Source organism: Rhamphochromis sp. 'chilingali' (assembly GCF_963969265.1).
Source record: "Rhamphochromis sp. 'chilingali' genome assembly, chromosome: 11".
In the NCBI taxonomy this organism is placed as follows: Eukaryota; Metazoa; Chordata; class Actinopteri; order Cichliformes; family Cichlidae; genus Rhamphochromis; species Rhamphochromis sp. 'chilingali'.
In genome coordinates, this window is record NC_137938.1 from 24,238,802 (window position 1) to 24,257,995 (window position 19,194).

The following is a 19,194-nucleotide window of genomic DNA, read 5'->3' on the forward strand; positions in this document are numbered from 1 at the left end:
CAATGACTTGGTCCCACCTCTGGTATCTGCCATCAAAAAAGAGGACAGCCGCATGTAGCTATGATGATGTTTGCTAGTTCACCTTACATGCATTAATGTAATAACGTGGTTAACCTACTCAGCGTAAATTACACACGAACAACATTAAGCTACTCACGCAGAGAAGAACGGCTGCTGCTGCCATCATCATCCGTCATCATTTCTGCTACACTGGCAGGGCTAGGGGCCAGGACTCTCCTCTTCGGGTTTTTGGGGGATGTTGCTAACTCCGGGTCCGATAACAGGCACCACACCCGCAGTAGATGTGCTCGGTGTGAGGTCTGGCAGCAAGCTATCAAATACGGCACATTTCTCGGCTTTTAAAAAAAACGCTATGCGTCGCCAGGTGTCTCATCAGATTTGAGGTGTTACCTCCTTTGCACAGTATCACAGTATCAGCTTAAAGCACTTGTTGCAGGCTGCTGAGTTTGCATCTTTTGCTGTGAAGTACAGCCAGACTTTTGACCGCTTCGCCTTGGGCATTTTTAATCTGTAGCTCTGCTCTAAAATAACGTACGTACCTGGGCCCGCCTACTATCCTTGACATCTCAGGGGGGAAAAAAGCACCGAAATGTGCGCTGCTTTTCGGTCTGGTTACTACTAGTACCGTTTATGTCAGAACTGGTGCCATCATGGCACCGAATACCGGTACCCATCCCTAGTCACAGAGCTATTTTACTACTTGGCATGGTGTGTTCTTAAAGAAATCTGAGGAAACTGGACAAAAGAAAGAAGTAGCAAGCCTAAAAAATGGTGGATGATGGATGGTATCTGAAAAGTCATATCCTTAAAAAACAGGCGAAAATCCAGCAAAGACCTGACACAGAGATACATGACTTCAGCTGATCCATCCAAGAATAGGGATGGGTATGGTTTAGGTTTTATCCGATACCAGTACCAAACCGGTACTTTTGAAACGCCGGTGCTTAAACCAGTGCTTAAAGAATGGAGAACACACACTTTGTCCAAAAACCTCTCATGTTCAGCTGTTTTTTTGTAAAAAGATAACAATGTTAGCCTTTTCTGCAGCTATAGGGGATTTATGGCATCACTCTTGGCTGGAAGCAGTGCTTAAACAATGGAAAAAACAAACTTTGTCCAAAAACCTCTCATGTTTAACTGTTTTCCACTTTTTCTTTGGTCATTTTAGCCTTTTTGGCCAGGGTGAAGGGAGTATCTGCCATCAAACAAGAAGACAGCCGCATGTAACTACGACGGTGTTTGCTAGTTCACCTTACATGCATTAATGCACTCATTTCCCATCTTCCTACTCAAATAATGAAACAAGATTTTAGTCACATTGGAAGAACGAAAAAGCAAAAGACATTTCGTGTTTTTGTTTTATTTCATAAATTTCTTCTGATTTTTTTCCATTTTACTTTTCAAATGTGAATGTTCACAGTCAACACCACACAAAATTCCACCTTACCCGATAAAAGAGATATTCTTCTTGTTGATATAAAATAACAATAAATTCATCAAACTAAATTAAAAGAACAGCATGAAAAGCATATTGTCGAGTCCCAGTTTTATCTCCTTCCATTTGCTGAAATAATTGTCTTTTTTTGTTTATTTCTTATTTTTAAAGAAGCATCAGTTGCCGTCCCTCTCCAAAGGAAAGGGGGATGAAACACAAGGACAGTGCTGCTCTAGGACACCTGCATGCCAGGAATCCCATATGAAATGTGTGATTAAGAAAAACTGCTTTTAATTACTGAAAAGAAGAGTGTGAAATATGATTGGCAGGGAAAAAACAAAACAAAAAAAACAAAGGTGACCCTTACAACACCTCATTTGAAATCCCCACATTACATCTTATTATTACAACTTCCAAAAGCAAAAATAATTAATGTGGATTCTTCCTTTCTGAGTCACTGAAATGAGATTGGACACGGGGGGGGGGGGGGAAAATGGAGACAGACACATACAAAGACATGAACATTTGAACAATTGCGTACTTGCACACTCAAAAATGAGCATTTGTGTTCTCATTCGCACTTTGCCCCCCCCCACACACACACACACACACACACACACACTCTTTCAACGAACATCACTCCCTCCCTCCCCCCATTGGATCACAGATGTCAGAGCTCTTTAGGTTTTCTACAGTAACCAGGAAGAAGCAGAATAAGGGAAAAAAAAAAAAGGGGGGGGGGGGGGGGGGAAAGGCATTTGATCTAGATGGCATCATCACACAATCCTCCTTGTTTATTTGTTCCCAAAAAGTTGGAAAAAATAAATTACATTTACCATTAAATTAAAAGTGAAACAATTTGACCACATTGTGCCTGAAATGTTAATGCAGGTTGTTCAGCCCGTATCTCAGTCTACAGTTCATTAAAAATAGCTCTTCATGCACTCGTTTCATTTCAGTGATTCAGTGTTTGTCTTCATCCTAGAGGGAGAGAAGAGGAAGAGGCAGGTACAACAGTTTCTTTGTCCAGTTTGTTAGTGGCTGTCTCCTCATCCTCCCTCTCTCCCAGTGCAGTAATGTTAGAATAGAGACACTACTGAAAAAGCCTCGAGGTATCACAGACTTACCTTCATTTCAAGACAGGACTGAAAGGACCAAAAATGAAAAACAAAAACAAATACATGAAGTACGATACAGAACAGAATTAAAACAAAATAAATAGATCTCTATTTCCCACCCGTAAAATAACCCGTGAAATGAAAGGACTAAATAAACGAAATAATTATTCTGAAATGAAATAATGCTTTCAAAAAAGGAAAAGATGAAACATTTTTTTGATTTCGTTTTTTTTTGTTTGTTTGTTTTCTTTAAATATAGAGATGTAGACATTTTTCTTTTTGGACACAAATTGCATTGGTGAGGGGGGGGGGGGGGGTGACTGAAGGGGGCAGCAGGTATGACAGAGGAGGCTGAAAGGTGAGCCAAGTAGTGGTGACACTTCCTCAAAGAAGAAATGGGTTGGTGCTTGTGCCCGTCGTTCCTCCACCTCCCACTGATCCTCCAGCACCCATCACCCCTCCTGGTCCTGTGGGCCCACCCAAAATCAGCTGAGGAGGTGGTGCGACTCCGGGTCCCATCAGACCTGAGCCTGGGGGTGCCATTGGGGAGAGCCCGCTGTACGGCATGCTCATGGGGCTGGGCTGCATCATGCCCAGGCCCATTCCCGGAGCCCCCATTCCCATACTCATTGGCACCATGCCCATTCCTGGTTGCACCATGCCCAGCATGGGATTGGGAGGCACAGGACTGGTGCGGAGGCCGCTAAGGCCGAGTGAGGAGGGCTGAGGTGAGATGGAGGTCATAGGAGGAGCCACCCCAAAAGGGTTGGATGATGCAGGTGTTGGAGAAACCCCCCTACTGGAAATGGTACTGCCCGGAGTCACTGCCATGCCAGTAGCAGGAGATGAACCTGGGACAGAAGAAACACGTACACGGGATAAATCAAAGTTCACTCGTCTAACACATTTTTAATTTAATGTTATTATTAACATTGGCACAGTTTAATGTGGAGCTGGAGGCTGTGGAGTTGTATTAAACATGCAGACGATCTGTTAACGTAGTCTGATATCAGAATGGTTAAATTACAAATACAGCTTTCTAAAGGCTGACGGCAGCTGTCATATTTTACATGGAAGGAACAACTTGCAGCAGACAGAGTGAGTCTAAAGGGGGGCAGGGGTGTACTAGACCATATTCATTACAAGGCTTTCATAACATTTTTCAGATTGAAAGTGAAATGATATAAAAAAAAAATATTATTTAGATTGCATTAATATTTAAAAAAAATAAAAAATAAAAGTTTTTTTCATGAGCCATTAAACTGACCCGAGGGTTGTTAGGTTGGTCAGTGAATTATTGTTAATATTAATTAACGTCTATACCAGGGGTCGGCAACCCTGGGCACGCTTGCCAGCTGGGTTAACTGATGGCATGGCCATAAGTGGACTGGCCATCGGGATACCGGACATTTGCTTGATGGGTCAATGGTGATTTTTCATTTTTATGGGCCGATTATTATTATTTTTTTGTAACAGCATAAACAATGAATGGTGGTGGATTGGCCAGATGCTGGCCGATGTGTAAAAATAACTCAGTTGTTTGGTGGTTGCTGTGGCAGAGGATCCACAGAGGCCAGCAGGTAGATGAGCGAAAGGGGAAGCAGGAGGAGGAGAGACCCGAGGCGGCCGCCGGTCCGAGTGTCAGGTGAACTGAACTTCCGATAAGAAGTTATGACCTGCAGTCTATCTGGGTCAGATATAAACCAAGTTTAGGTGTAGTTTATTTTCGTTGGGCTTACTTTTTACCGTCAGTTACAATAACTCATACTGCGTACTAGCTAGCATGACTGAGTTTCTATACAGCTGGGTGGGTGCTATGATGTTACTGATAGTGAACTTTATTTTATTCATAAGGTTAGTTAGTAGAGAAAAACAGAATCGTCTCGTATTCAGAGAAAATATTACACGTTTCATATGGAGCTGAAAAGAAACAAAGTTTGTCCCGTAAAGACACAAAGCTGGAGTTATTCTGGGTCTATACGCTGCACAGCTGCCTCTTCTCTCATTCTCTCCCCCTCCCTCTCCTGTTGCTACTCCAATCATGAAACTGATCAGTGATCAGCTTTTCTCTCGTTTGTTTTTTGTCCCAGTCCAGCCCTGGGCACGACATGCAGTGAATTAATCTGAGAAGGTGCATTCAAATAAATGGCCGGGCCAGCGGTGCACATCGCAAATTAGCTCACATAGACACAGTAGTTGTGCCGCTTCTTATTGATGGTATCTTAGCTAACAACCCCAACTACCAGATTCAACTTGTAATTGGCTAAAAATAACGTAGCCTACCGGTGAGAGGGACGTTGCTAGCTTTCCACATTCTGACACTTCAAAAGCTTCAGGAGCTGTCTGCTCAGCGCAGCATCAGCACCATGGAAATACATGGCTACCTCCGTAGACTTGAGACAGAATTCACAATAGGTTTTCTGGACTTTCAGGTGTATGGACCAATGTTTTCTTTTCTGATCAAACCAGAAAGCTTTAATGAGCAGCTGGATTTGTCTCGCATTAACTGGCTGAGTTAATGCCAGTTAATGCAACATTGAAATGCAGCTGATTGAACTGGAAAGCTTGACTCTGTGGGGGTCAAAGTTTGCAGAACTACGAACGCAGCTGGAATCCACAGCTGTGCGTGTTCATGGAACTTGCATTTTCACCTGCTGGACATCACTACCTGACAGGTTTAACTGTCTTCAGAACATTGCAGAGGTCTTATTGACAGATTTTGGCTCTACATACTGTATCTGTGTGAGCAGATTTTCTCTCACACGAATAGTGTCCTCAGGTAGCCGTCTGAATGCTGGACACTCGGAGACCTGTGTCTCTGAGTGGGAGACCAGAAATCACATTAACATGTGTGTCTCTGCATTAACAAACATGCCATATTGGCCCAGTTAATTTTTCTTATCATTGTTGTGAGGAGACCATAAATAGCATTTGCATTTCTGTTGTACAGTTCATTTGCTGTTATGAAGTTCTTGTTATGGATAAAAAGTGTCTGTTTTTTGTTTCAAAATAGCTGATAACTATTCGCTGATAGCTGCCAACATCTACAAACAAATATAATTTTACAAAGTGGTTCTATATAGTGTGAAACTGTTAATATAGAGCGTTATTAAATTTATTGCTAATGCAATCATATGGCACATTGACTTCTGAGGAAAGTTTAGACGGCACACATCATCAGAAAGGTTGCCTACCCCTGGTCTATATCATAACATCATCCTTATTAACATCAGAAAGCCTTTAAGACATAGTAAAGATACATTTTTACTGGCTTAGTTCACATAGCCAGATATATTAAGATATATATGCAATGATCTTTCACAGTATTTGAGATTATTATATATTTTTTGCAATTAAGAAAATGTTTTCTTTAAAAAAACAAAACAAACAAACTAAATGTGAATATGGCACGCACATACAATTAAAAGGGTTGCGTTTTGTCTTTGATTTGCTAACAGACGTTTTATGGAATTAATTTTTAATACATTGCACTTTCTAAAAGAGCAGTTCATTCTGAAACTTCTGTGTTTTTTGCCATTATTGTCTGTGTTTGGTCGGTAACGATGTGTGGATTGTGATTAAGAAGAAGTTTCTCGTTATCGAATCAGAAAATGCCACAAACGTTATTTGTAAACCACAATAATGAATAAAAGAATGGAGACAGTTTGACATCTCCGAGTTACAATCTCGCAGAGAAGATTAAATCAATTTTCGCCATGTTAACCTAGAAGTTTTAAAATTTTAGCAAACAAAAAAGCAAAACAATATTTTGGACTTCAGCCTGGTTTCTGCATGTTGATCAGATATTATGATATTGTGACATGTGCATGAAAGTGAGGCAAATGCAAAAAAAATAAATAAATAAAAATGAAGAGACGGGAGCTGAATTAGTAAACTGATCGACCAAATTAATCAGAAACCACTGTGATAATCATTTTACATCTTCATTTTGTTTTTATTTCCCTGACAAGCATGTTTTAAATTCATTTTTCATCTTTCAAATAAAATACTCATATTTTGTTTCAGTCCCACAAAATAAAGGTGGAAACGCAAACATTTGCTCTTACATTTTACTTTTACAGTTACTCAAATTTTAATTTTACATTTAAACAAATAAGTTATATATTTTCTACTGATTTATTAACTCAATGATTTTCTTTCCTTTTTCAATTTCTGTAAATGCTTCCATAGGCTGATAAAAGGTACGCCCCTAAAGTTTGCAAAGCCCCATTACACAGCAGTTTCATGTTAATGTCAGTCATTTTCATATAAATGCTTACAGAAATGCATGAATATTCCAGGCTCTCCCTAAATACGAGTCACAGGAATTCAGCGAGACTGAATTTGTCTTTCTGGACACAAAACGTCGAGCTCATGAAGTTCAGCTGTAACTAACCTGTGTTCTGAAGGAAGGGGTTGTGTGCTGATGAGGACGAGATAGAGGGAGGCGGTGGCTGTTTGGGTTTGGGTTTAGACGGCACCAGAGAATCGAGATCCACCAGTGCTGCGTTGGGGCCCAGGAAGGACTCGGGAGTCTTCCGAACAGGAAGTGAAGAACCAAGAGAGGACAGGTCAAAGGGTACCGGTGAGCCTGTGCTGTCAGCGCCTGCTCCTGAAGATCCTAGTTGCTCTGGATCTCCTAAGCGAGGTAATGAGGAGCAGAAAGAGTAAATCAGACTCTTAAAAACGCACTCATAACAGCAAAAAACAATATCCGAGTACATACTCACACAAAGGAGGATGAAATGTTAGACAGGACAGCTGCTGAGTGCATGCATTTGGAAATTTGTGTGCAAAATATGTCAATTCTGTTTACAATTTTGCGCCAGAACCCGAGCATGTGAGAGTTCACGTAGTTTTAAGTGTCAATGTACCTGTGCCGTTAGTGTGTTTGGCGGAGCCACTCCAGATGTCAGAGGTGATGGGGTCAGAGGCAGGGACAGGCCCGTCCTTTGCCCAGGGGTCTACTGGCCCCCCGGAGGAGGAAGTGCTGGGAGGCAATGGAGGACCCCAGGGGTCAGCACTGGGGGGGGTCACAGCTACAGGGGAGGGAAGGACACGCAAGGGAGGGGAGGGTTAACACAACACCTTACAGGTACAACTCACAATAAGGCGGGGACAGGAAGCTGGGCTGGGCAACAACAGAGGTGTTTCTCTCTCCTCAACCTCTCCATTGTTAACTTTCCAGGAGGACTGATGCAACTGACAGCCACATTACTTACTCCTAAAGATAATCTGAAACTTATCGGAGGTAAAGGAGAGATAAGAAGCAACCTTATACATTTAAAAAAAAAATAAAATAAAAAAATAGATAAATAACTGAAAAAGGCATACAGAGGGCAAGAGAAGAGAAAGCTCTGGTTGAGACAGCCACAGTCAGTCCTGAGTAAAAACAAGAGGATAAAAATCCCTGGTTTAGACACAGAGGGGGAATGGCATGCTTGCTTTCATCACTACAAAGAGAAAGCATGTATAGACGGATGAAAAGATCAGCTATGACAGCATGGTGACATGTATGAGGGGAAATGCAACCGTGGAGTGAAGGGGAGAAAAAGTCTCCACATCCTCTTTCACCCACAGAGACAAGGTTCTGTTTTAATCACCAGCAACAAGTACAGTCCCACCCACCTGACTGCCGACAGAGGTCAAACATGACCACGGGTCGAAGATCCTTACCTGAGCTTCCCCAGGGGTCGACGTTGTTTACTTTGTTGGACGATTCACCCCATGGATCTGGAGGAGGAGCTATAACAGGCGGAGCTCCCCCACCCCAAGGATCAGAGCTTGTAGGGGATGTGGGTGATGCTACCCCCCATGGATCTGTGGTGGCTGTGCCCCACGGGCCCGAGGCGGCAGAGGCAGAAACTGTGGGTAGAGGTGAGGGCCCGGCGGAGCTCACGACAGGAGCAGCAGGGGTCCCCCAGGGGTCCACAGCACTCAGCTCCATCAGAGCGCTCTGTACAAGAGAACATTTAATGAATTAATGCTTGCACAGCTGATGGACATCATTACACACGGTTCACTATGCCAGCACATTTATCATTTTCTATCAGTCTTATTAGCCTGTTCTCTCTCTCGGGCATTCATCAATAGTGCTGATGAGATGTAAAACCACAGAAGGAGAATTGTTGGCATCTCTCCTCTGTCAGCACCAACTTTTCTTTCGCTGTTTTTTGCACATTTTTAAAATTATTTATTACTTGAGTTGGGACTTAAATGAAAGTGATTTCAATCTTTGTTTCAAAAGTTTAGTTTTCCAAATAGTTTAGGGAAGTAAGCCTTAACCAAACTGCTCACTGTGTGGGCGGTTAAAGGCCTTCTTCCTCTCCATTGTTTTTGCAGAGGCTTCCATTTTTCTTATGCGTGTTTGGTCTTTTTAAGCAACTATTTTACATGAATAAAATTGGGATAATCTCAAATGTTGGCTTGTATGAACCAAGGATCAGGGGAGTAGAACCTCAGGTGACATTCTGAGGTTAGATAATAGTGTTCTGATAAAGGAGAAAATTGAAAATTAGAAATATTAATTAATTTATTATTAAAAATAATAATAGCTGTTAGTTATGCTTTGAAGACCATCTGCAGTCTCAACAAAGATGCCTTTTTGGTGGAAAATTCTGGCAACGGCTGAACTGATTTTTATTACTGTAGAGGAGAAAAAAACTGAATGAAAGCACAAAGGTATCTCACATTTCAGAGAATGATTAATGTGTCTTAAGCTCTGAAACTTGAAAGACCTGAAGGGTTGTGTAACACTGAGGAGTAGCTTTGGACCCAAAGCTTTCTTACGAACGAGCGGATTATTGCATCAGTCATGATAAAATCTACGCACTGTGCGTTTTATGGAGCACAATGTGTCTCCCCAGTACAATGAAAACATTGTGTTTCCAAGCTTCATGCAAATTTGAATCCTTAGCAACACTGCTTACACATGAAGTCAAATAAGACACCTGATAATGCTTTCACGTACCATCTGCTTTTTTCTTTTTGCTGAACAGTCCATCTGTATTTTACCAACACTTTTAGTATCTGAAAGTTTTCACTTCAAGTCAAGTCACACTTTGTTAATCAGACACACAGCTAACAAAGCTGAATTTACTCATGGAGACACACACAGACCCAAGTAAAGCAGATGATCCAATGCAGCTTATCTATATTCATTAAAACAAAACAAAAACACCCACCTCTTCTGGTTTTGGTTTCTCCCTCTTGCTCTCCTCAATAGCCATCTGCAGTCTCAGGTCATCACCTCTGCGCAGCCGCTCCTCCTGCCAATCACAAACACACAATTATATCCATCAGCAAACTCCAAAAACGCACCACAGGCACAGATTCATTAAATCCACACTGAAGGTCAGTATGAGCAAAAGAGGAAACCCTAACCTTTAATCATGATTCAAAGGCAAAAGATAAGGCTGTTCACACAATGTGTGTGAAGAGCTTGTAATTTTTACACAGCTTAACACAATTTAGATTACAAGCGCTGTCACGCGGCATCCTAAAACTGAAGACGGTGGCAGGAAGATGTCTTAGACATGGGTAGGCAAAACGGCTCCTGAGAGGGAGGATACAGGTGCAAAAGCAGCTGTGGTTCGTTTGTTTGCTATCAAATGCTGCCATGGTGAATACTCCAACTGCTGTGTGGGTTTTAACTGCCTGCACCAACAATGGTATCAGTTCGGTAGCTGCGCACAGCAGAGCTTCTTTATCACCTGAAGGACAAAACTTTTATAGTAGAAATAGAAAGCCTTTTATATGAAATCAATAACAATTAATTTCAGCTCAGATGGAGATCTTGAACATCAACTTAAGATCCTGCCTATTGCCACCTTTATTCTAACACATTTCACTGAGGACTGACAGCATAACACAGACTTATCTGCAAGACAACAGATCGTCTTTAATGCCAGTAAGCAACATTAACATTAAATCTGAAAGGCTAAACTAGTCTAGTTTTACAGTAAGTGCAGGACTGCAAACACTTGATGCAGACAAACAAGGTTAGCACTCAGTAAACACAGAAACAGGAAGTTACAACAGCAGGAGGGTGTTAGAGGTTAGGAAAGAAATGTTTCAAATCAAGACTAGGGTTAAGTGCATGCTATCAGAGACGGCAATGAGAAAGAAAGAATAATCAATACTTGCAAGCCACTCATTGTTAATAAATTATGGCAAATATTTGCAAGTGACATGCAAATTCTAGATGGCAGATGATTAATTTGTTAGGTGCACGTTTTTCTTGCAGTTTTAACACATCTTGATGAGGTTCTGAAAAGCGCCTCTTAGGATGCGACTTTTTAAACTGAATTACTGCAACAGGATTACTGCAAATACGAGCATTAATTCATTTTTTCTTGATCGATCAATACTTGACATTTGCTTGAGAAATTCCATTTGACAGAAAGACAGATAGTTGATGACTGGCTCTCCAGCCAGCTGGACACACTCTCTGCCCCTGACCTGTTGGTGAATCTCTTTGCTGAGTGTGAGTGCATAGCGGAGCTCTGCATCCTCCAGAGGGTCCGTGCTATTCTGGGGGAGTTCAGGGGTTAAATGGTGAGAGCAAAGCTAGGTGTGCTGCATGTACAATATTTGTAAAGCCTTTGTGTACATAAGTGACGTGTACATTAGACTGACTGCAAACTTATCTGAAGTAAAGGACCAGTAAGCTTAGCTCAACAGGTCTACTTGGTGTTACCTGCTCTGCCTCTTCTTTACTCATAGCCAAAGCCAGCTGGAGCTGCAGATCTTCTTCTCCAGAGCTCTGTGGCCAAGCCTGCTCACTATCAGCACCCCCAGAGTGTGAGCCCAGCGACAGGCTGCCCCCCAGGCTGGGTGCTGAGGGGGCTGAGGAGGCTAAAGTGGAGATAAATATGCACAGAAGGGACCAAACCCTCTTATAAATACTGCAACTGTGACCACTGGATCAGTCTGTTAACTACTTAGAGTAGGTGTCTCACCACTGGAGGTCTGTGCCATCTTCTCTTTGGTTTTCAGGGCGTGGATCCTCTCCTCTCTTAGTCTCTCTTCATCTTTTAACAGCGTCACCAACTGTTTGGCTTTCTCTCGAACATTCACACCCTGGAAAAACAAAGCGAACCACTGTTAATTTAATACATAACATAAAACAGATACAAAATCAAGTATAAAAGCAGTTACTTACACAGCATACTGTATTGATTTAAAAAATGTTTTAACTCAAGCAAAGCTCATTTATCAACAACCAATAAAACTTTTATGGCTGGCTTTGTGTAGTTGCACAACAGGTCAGAGACACCTAGTCAAACATGCTGCTTGTAGTTTAGTCAAGGACGTTTTACAGAGTGCGCCTGCATTCCACAAACGTGGACTTTAATCACCACTGACTTCTCCTTTCCATTCAGCTTTGAATGCATGGGTGTGTCTGTGTACCTGGTCTTTGCCATCTCGGTCTATGTACTGGAAATCCTTGAGGGTCTGGACTGCGTAAATGTTCTCTCGGCACTGCTGGGCAACACGTTCTGAACCAGTTTTGATCAGGTACTCCATAAGAGTCATAGCCTAGAGAAAATGGAGAGAACTGTAAATTTTCAAATACAAAAATTCCCAAAAAGAAAATAAACATCTTACACACAAAAATAAAAACAAATATTTGAGCTTTCGGTTTTTAAATCCCGCACATAATTACTGACCATCTCTGTACTACAGACATAACTACGCCATGGATTCCCATCCAAAGCCCCAAACCTTTTTAGGTGGCAATTATTCCCTGCTGCAGACACTCAGACATTGCGGATAAGTAGTTATTCCTGGAAAACTTTTTTTAAAGGGCACATAGGTAGTGCACTCTTTGGTAATGTCCTGTAAACAAACCTGCGCAGTCATAAAAAAAGAAAAAAGAAAAAGAAAAGAAAACAGAACTGCACACAGCTTCAAGCAAAATGTCTGATGGGAGACTTTTTGTTGCTTGGACCCAAGCAGCGCACTTGCAGACACTGAAACTACAAAACATCTAAGGGTGATGTGTCTACCAAGCAGTTTTTTAAAGACTATGGCTGTGCAATTAGGTGAACCTTAATTTCGGTTTCCACGACTTATTAACACAAGCTGATTCTGATAGAAAGATTATTATGCTGCACTCTGTTTTGGACATTCCTTTCCTTTACTGTAACCTCTATATAAAAGTCCACATTTACTTCCAGCCAGGCAGCAGATTTAGTTTGGTTCACATTTATTTCTTTATTTAGTTTTTCAGTTGAATTAAAGTTAATGGAAATACACTTGTATAAAAGACATCATTCTTCTTTTACGTTTAGTCAGTCGATTTTTGCAAAACCAAAAATTAATTGTAATCTTACTATTTAATACAATAATTGTGACTATGAATTCTCCTATAATTGAGGCACTTTCCTTCCAAAGGTCTGTAAGAATTGTGCCATATTTTTACACATTTCAAAAAGGCTGCGTTCGCCACTGTCAGCTTTTACCAAGGCACCTAATGAAGGAGGGGTGGCATAAATACTATGTCAACCAATAGTCACAGTGGTGCTCTGTGTGTGTAAATACCACGAGATTAGTATGAAAATAATACTTGCAGGAACATTTTGGGTCTCTCGGTTAAGCAAAAAGACAGAAATATGCAGAAAAAAAAAAAAAGGTTGCACACTGCAAAGTCCCAGATTCGCCCTTTTTATTAAACCAGATATCTGATGAACTGTTCCAAACAACTTACTTTTAAATATTCACAATTTAAGTAGCATGCTTTATTTCCTTTGGATGAAATAATGAGATAATGATATGCTATATTTTGGAGTTTTCCCATTGTGTTTACAGTCTTGTGTTTAATCTGTATTGTTATTCCCCAACTTCACTTCTGGACTCACAAACCTTGTACACATGTCTCCAATTCTTGCCGTGGTCATTGAGGCGCTTCCACACCATGCTCATGATTTCCGAGAAGGCCACGACATTGTAGGTAAGATCAGCGATCTCTGACATAAGGGAGCTGCTGGGGCCCCATGGGTCATTCGACGTTGCCTCCCTAACCTGGACACAAGAACACACAAAAGGGATAAACCATTAATTATTCCACTCAAACCGACTGAGATGGGAATTATTTCAGACATTACTTTGTGACATGTTGGTGCACAGTGTTCTGAGTAACAAAATAAATTCAATCAGATCACAAGCTGCAGAGAATAATGAATGGGTACGATATGATTAGATTAGCTCATTCTCTACATAACAAGGGGAAGAGTGAGGAGGTTCTCCAAAGAAATATTAGATTATCGGAATCCGCATAATCTCATCATCTGTGTGGCAGAGATGCATTTGCTACACTTAAGTCCTAGATACAAAATGGGAATGTGTGCAGAAAATGAAACAGAAGAAGAAAAGCCAGCTAAGAAGCCAAGAGACAACCTTGATTTCAGCCTCTGAATAGTTGTGGACGATGTTCTTTACTTGTCGCCGTAGCGATGAGGTCGACATGGCAACGGTCTGGCCACTGAGCTCTGTTGAAATCTGAACAGCAGATGGGCAAGACGAAATGTAAAGTATAGTTAGTACAATACAAATAATACAAGTTTATTTCCAGCGCACACAAATCAACAAGACTTACAACCAATAAAACAACCAGCAAGAAAGACGATGAAGACTTGAAATACTCGTAAGGAAGTGTGCGTATACAAGAGTCTGAAAGAAAGAGCAGCAGACTTTAAGAAGAACAATCAGTGAGTGGAAGATGGCATTGGTAACCCAAATCAGCATCAAACGAGGAATAAAGACAATATCATGCACACCTGTTACACAAGACTGATGCAGGAAAAGGGTCTCTCCTCTTGGTATATTGCCGTTCCTCTATCTTGGCTGCCACTCATTCATGGAGTGCTTTGTCTCGGTTTGTCTGTTTCTTCCCGTGGCAACATTGGGTCCCAAAACCACAGACTAAGGGGGATGAAAACTAGGGAGCAGGATTGAGATTAATGTAAGTGTAAATGCATTGTGACTTGGATACTTCTGCTACAGCACAGCAAGCAGCCTTAAACTTAATCTGTCACTAAATCTAAAGTAACCATTTATAAAAATTTTAAAAAACAAAAGGACAAAGGAGATATTCAGCAACAAATATCACATGATCTGTTGCTGATCCACACATGCTTCACAGAGACAACTTATCAGTTACAAGCTTTTTCTCTTATTAGAGCAAACAGCTTAAAAATAGGAATGCAGTCATTTTAAATATGACCATCTGACTGAAAGCTAATACAGGTTGTCTTTTTATTTACTTGTCAAGTGAAGAGAAACATTACAATCTAACTATAAATAATTATTCAGTGAGTTTTAAAGTCTGTTTTCTCTTCTTTACATCTTCTTTGAAGATTTACCCCAGGCCAAACTGATAAATAATGTTTACTGACAATGTTAAATTCCATCTTTAGAAGCAAAAAATAAAAGTAATCAGTAAAAAGAGCAAGAAAGCGTGAATGAAAACAAAGTAAATTTATGACAGAAATGTAGCAGTGAATTTAACTGGATGCGATTTTACAGAAAAAGATGGCGTTCACACTTTCAGGCAAACCATTTTGGCTCCTCAACCTTGATTCCTTAACAAAGTCAATAATTTAGTTTTCACATCTAAACATCTAGGCAACTTCCAGCTTCACACCAGACTAAATTTATACAAGAGTTGCACTAAGATAAATATTTTAGAAGGGATCCGTTTACTTAACTTCAGGTACTCTAATCATTACACTGCCACAAACTTTAATCTTGAACCCATATTTGCAGGCCTCAAGAGCAGAACCACGGATTATTAAAAACAACATATCATCAACCAGTGCTGACACTAATCAGAGACAGAGTCACGTATGGATGTCAAGAAAATGACACGCATGGTTAAAACAAACTATAAACTTGAGACGGATTTTAAATGAGTATTTTAATTCGAAGAGATTGATACCCACAAGTGTGGGAAACCTTATGGTGCAATAACGTATAGTTTCTGTTTTGCAACACCACTGACAGTTCCTGAATTTGGTCTAAGAAAAAAAAAACAAAAAAAACATGGACTTATTCTGTTTGCTGATGGAGAAAGAAAAAAGGCACGCAGAATGATTTTTGTGGATCAACAGCACATCCCTCACTACCTGCTGAGCTTTTTTTAGTATCCGATTGCTCACGCATCAGGTTGAAACACTGTTGCTGACCAGATGCAAGCTCTCACTGCCACAATCTGCATTTTCCTTGCGTAACAGATGCTACCTCAGCTTGTGCCACAAAAATACAGTCAGGTCCATAAGTATTTGGACACCGACAGAAGCACTGAAGGGGCTAGCTACACTTTTCTGATGTGAACAGAGGCAAAATTACAAAAACTATCACTCTCAAAACACTTATGGATCTAACTGAATAAAGGCAATAAAACAGATCAAAATAAAGGAAGCACATTGTCTTTCCTTTATAATATAATAAATATCAAATTTTCCCCACCCACTGTATGAGGACCTTCCCCCAGGTGGCAAACCAGCACTGGCAAGAAACATTGCCGCTCTTTCCGTTTCTCCAGATTCAAGCAGATCCTTCTTCATACTGAACCAATAAAGTAAAGAAACTGACTTCTACAAACAGCATGCTGGTTACAAACTTGAGATTAGTTAAAGAACGAAAGAAAAATAAGATTTTAGCTCTGACTGCTTGTTACTTATTAAAATAAGTTGTAACTTGCAGTAATAAATCAACCTGCTGACAATGTTTAAACCAGTGGTTCCCAAATAGTGTGGCTGGATAAAAAAAATGATTACTGTAACTGCACAAGAAGTAACCAATGAAATTCAAATGTACTACATTAGTTGACATGAAATGACCTGATTGAGAGTGAGGAGGATCAAATTTGCACAGTGGTAAAACTGATCACTTTTTTGTATAGAGAAAAACACATACAACCACTTCAAGATCAAGAACTGTTAGGAGGAAAAAAAAAAATACAAAAAAATATACTTTTTTATAGCTTCAGCTGGACTGGGATGTTAATAGGCCTTTATTTTCTGTAAGGTATTAACAAATGTGAACACTGTGCCACACAAGCAAGACACACCTGAAAACCAGATCTTGAGAGAAACTCCGACTACTAAGTTGCATGTTTGTGGAGCTTACTGGAGACCAAAAAAAAAAAAAAAAAAAAATTGTAGGTGTCACACTTAAAAGTGCTTTCATCTGACACAACAGCTAAAACAGTCATTCACACCATTTTAGCTGACATAAAGGCTAGTTTCTGCAGATATAAACACTGGTTTAAAGTTTGAAAACTGCTGGGTCATTCCATCACAAAACAAAGTGGGCCTTCTGCTCGAACATCGCAGATATCCCTAAAAATGAGATGGTCCAAAGTTTGGATTTATATTAATATATGAAATACTTCTCTAGCTTACACTTTGAAATTTGGGACCATGTTTGAATGAGCATACCTCAGCAAATATTAAAGATAAATACCTGAAATTTACTATATCAAATGATGAATCGGGATCTGTAATTTCAGACAAATACAGAGTATTTTCTAACTAAAATATGGAGGGGGAAAATGAAAGCCATCTTGTAAATTCCCATGTTTATTCACATACTGATAAAAAAAAATTAAAAAAAAATCACATTGCAAAAGCCAACTATTAATAATTTCTGAGTGATATATAATTTTATTTCACAATTACACAAAATGAAATGTGTAGAATATTGTTTTGACATGAAATTGTTAGTTAATTCATAATCCAAATATAGTAAATTTATAGTTTCCAGAGTTTCAACTGAGAAAATTTTGTTAAATACATGCACGTTCTTAATTTTCAAGACCTACTGCCCTGTATGACTCAGGTTAGGTTTAAAATATACAAAGAATATTAAAAATGCAGTGAAAATGTACAAAAAAAGACAGGCACATCGGACAAGGTTGAGCAGAAAATGTTCTTAACAATTGGATGATTTAGGATGGTTTGGCCCCAGTGTCACGTTCAAAAATGCCTTCATCTGACCACACAGCTAAAACTGTCATTCACACCATTTCAGCTGTGTGAAAACCATTCGATTACACATTTTAAATGGATTTTAAATGGCACAAACTTAAAGCCTTTAGTTTGGATACTATATGAAAAACATAACCGTTCCAAAGATCATTAAGTGTTTTACATGAGCCTGACAGCTATAAGGGGTTCAGATTTGTAGGTCAGATAAACATGAGAGCATGTTGCATAACTGAACAGAAAGCAACCATTGCAAAAGTCAGTTCAGAGACTCCTGAAGCCCAGTGCCAAAGTTCAGACACGCCAGCTAATCCGTGATAACCATGATAAGTGACATAACATACCTTTTATATAGCTCCTCTTCTCGGATATCGTCAGTCTGAAGCCACACTGAAGGGAAAAAGATCCCCCACAAAGTTTCATCAGAAGCACTACAGTACACACTTTATCAGCCTCAAGCGCCAAAAATACACAGATCTCTCACTTATATCACATACAGAACAAGCGATAAACGATCTGCTGTAGCGTTTATTTACTCATAACTCACGTCACAGGAAGCTGCTCTATATGAAGGATGGATTGTATGGTTGAAGCCAACTAAAAAAGGCGAAAAGCAGGCATAAGTGTTAACTGATTTATTCCTCCTATCACTCATATCCAGCTAACACTGCACAGCCTCCCGAAGACGTGACCCCCACCCAGATAACGTTAACGACCCTGCCAGGCAGATGCTGAGCTCCCTGTCACACCTATTAAGATAGCAGGCTAACTAAATGACATGTTAGCAACCAAACTGTCATCTAACGTTTTTCTAGCTGCAAGCAAACGATAATGCCCGCTGTAAAATGGCACATACGGGTATTAAGCGAACATTTTTATGTCGCAGAGGCTTAATTTATCGACTAAAGCTGAGCACCAAACTCTCTTATTCCCAGCTAAGCTAATCGAAACTGTTTGCGGTCACTTTGCTATCAAAAAGTCTGGGTGTAGTACTAACAGGTGCACGGAGGGGTTTAGTTAGGCACAAAAAAGCGGGGTAACTAAACAGAACGAGTCGCTCCTGTCCCAGCGCTGAATTACCCCAAAATCGATAAAAAGGTGAAGGTTACCTGCCACTTTGACTGATAAAAGAAATCACTTTGCTGCTGTTGCTGTTCGGACACATTAGCCAGCTAGCCTGGTAGCAGTTAGCTGTTGCTAGTTCGCTACATGACTGACAGACCGTATGAGCTCCAGCTTCACGTCCTGCTTTGGGACACTACTGAATACACGCATTCAAGAGTCGAAAAAGGCTGACAACCCGGCACAATAAATATCTAAAATAAATGTCTACTGACCCTGCTGTAGCTTGAATGTACGAGGAGATGGCCGAATTTCCGCTTCCGTTCTCGCCTACAGGAAAGACCGCACCCCCTGTAGCTTTGTTTTCCTGTGATGGTAGTAGGAGACTCATGAATTATTAATTGAGATGAAATGAAAGTCTCAAATAAAGAGACATCGAAATGATTGTTTATTACCGTTTAATACGTAATACGGGGTACGTTTTTACATCTGAGATAAATTTCCTCTTTAATATTCATTTTGTGTCAAAGGGAAGAACTCACATCCTCTTTTTTGTCATTATTTTTGA

General features: G+C 40.3%; 1 protein-coding gene across 5 annotated transcripts; it reads right to left on the reverse strand.

Moving 5' to 3' along the window:
• Nucleotides 1-1,361: 1,361 nt before the first annotated feature.
• On the reverse strand, nucleotides 1,362-18,972 carry epn1a (epsin 1a). Of its 5 annotated transcripts, none has more exons than XM_080896468.1 (15): nucleotides 18,902-18,943; nucleotides 18,112-18,161; nucleotides 17,909-17,954; nucleotides 14,355-14,515; nucleotides 13,975-14,076; nucleotides 13,441-13,599; nucleotides 11,986-12,114; nucleotides 11,535-11,655; nucleotides 11,273-11,430; nucleotides 11,035-11,106; nucleotides 9,759-9,842; nucleotides 8,251-8,530; nucleotides 7,449-7,613; nucleotides 6,971-7,213; nucleotides 1,362-3,425 (listed from the first exon to the last, which is right to left on the reverse strand). In XM_080896468.1, exons 5-15 carry the CDS (start codon nucleotides 14,041-14,043, stop codon nucleotides 2,959-2,961), a joined length of 1,947 nt encoding a protein of 648 aa, XP_080752594.1. In that variant the 5' UTR covers nucleotides 14,044-14,076; nucleotides 14,355-14,515; nucleotides 17,909-17,954; nucleotides 18,112-18,161; nucleotides 18,902-18,943; the 3' UTR covers nucleotides 1,362-2,958. The 5 variants fall into 5 exon arrangements, with proteins under 5 accessions (XP_080752594.1, XP_080752595.1, XP_080752592.1 ...); XM_080896469.1 differs by lacking the exon at nucleotides 18,902-18,943 and adding an exon at nucleotides 18,674-18,895; XM_080896466.1 differs by lacking the exon at nucleotides 18,112-18,161 and having other exon boundaries at nucleotides 18,902-18,972.
• Nucleotides 18,973-19,194: the final 222 nt, after the last annotated feature.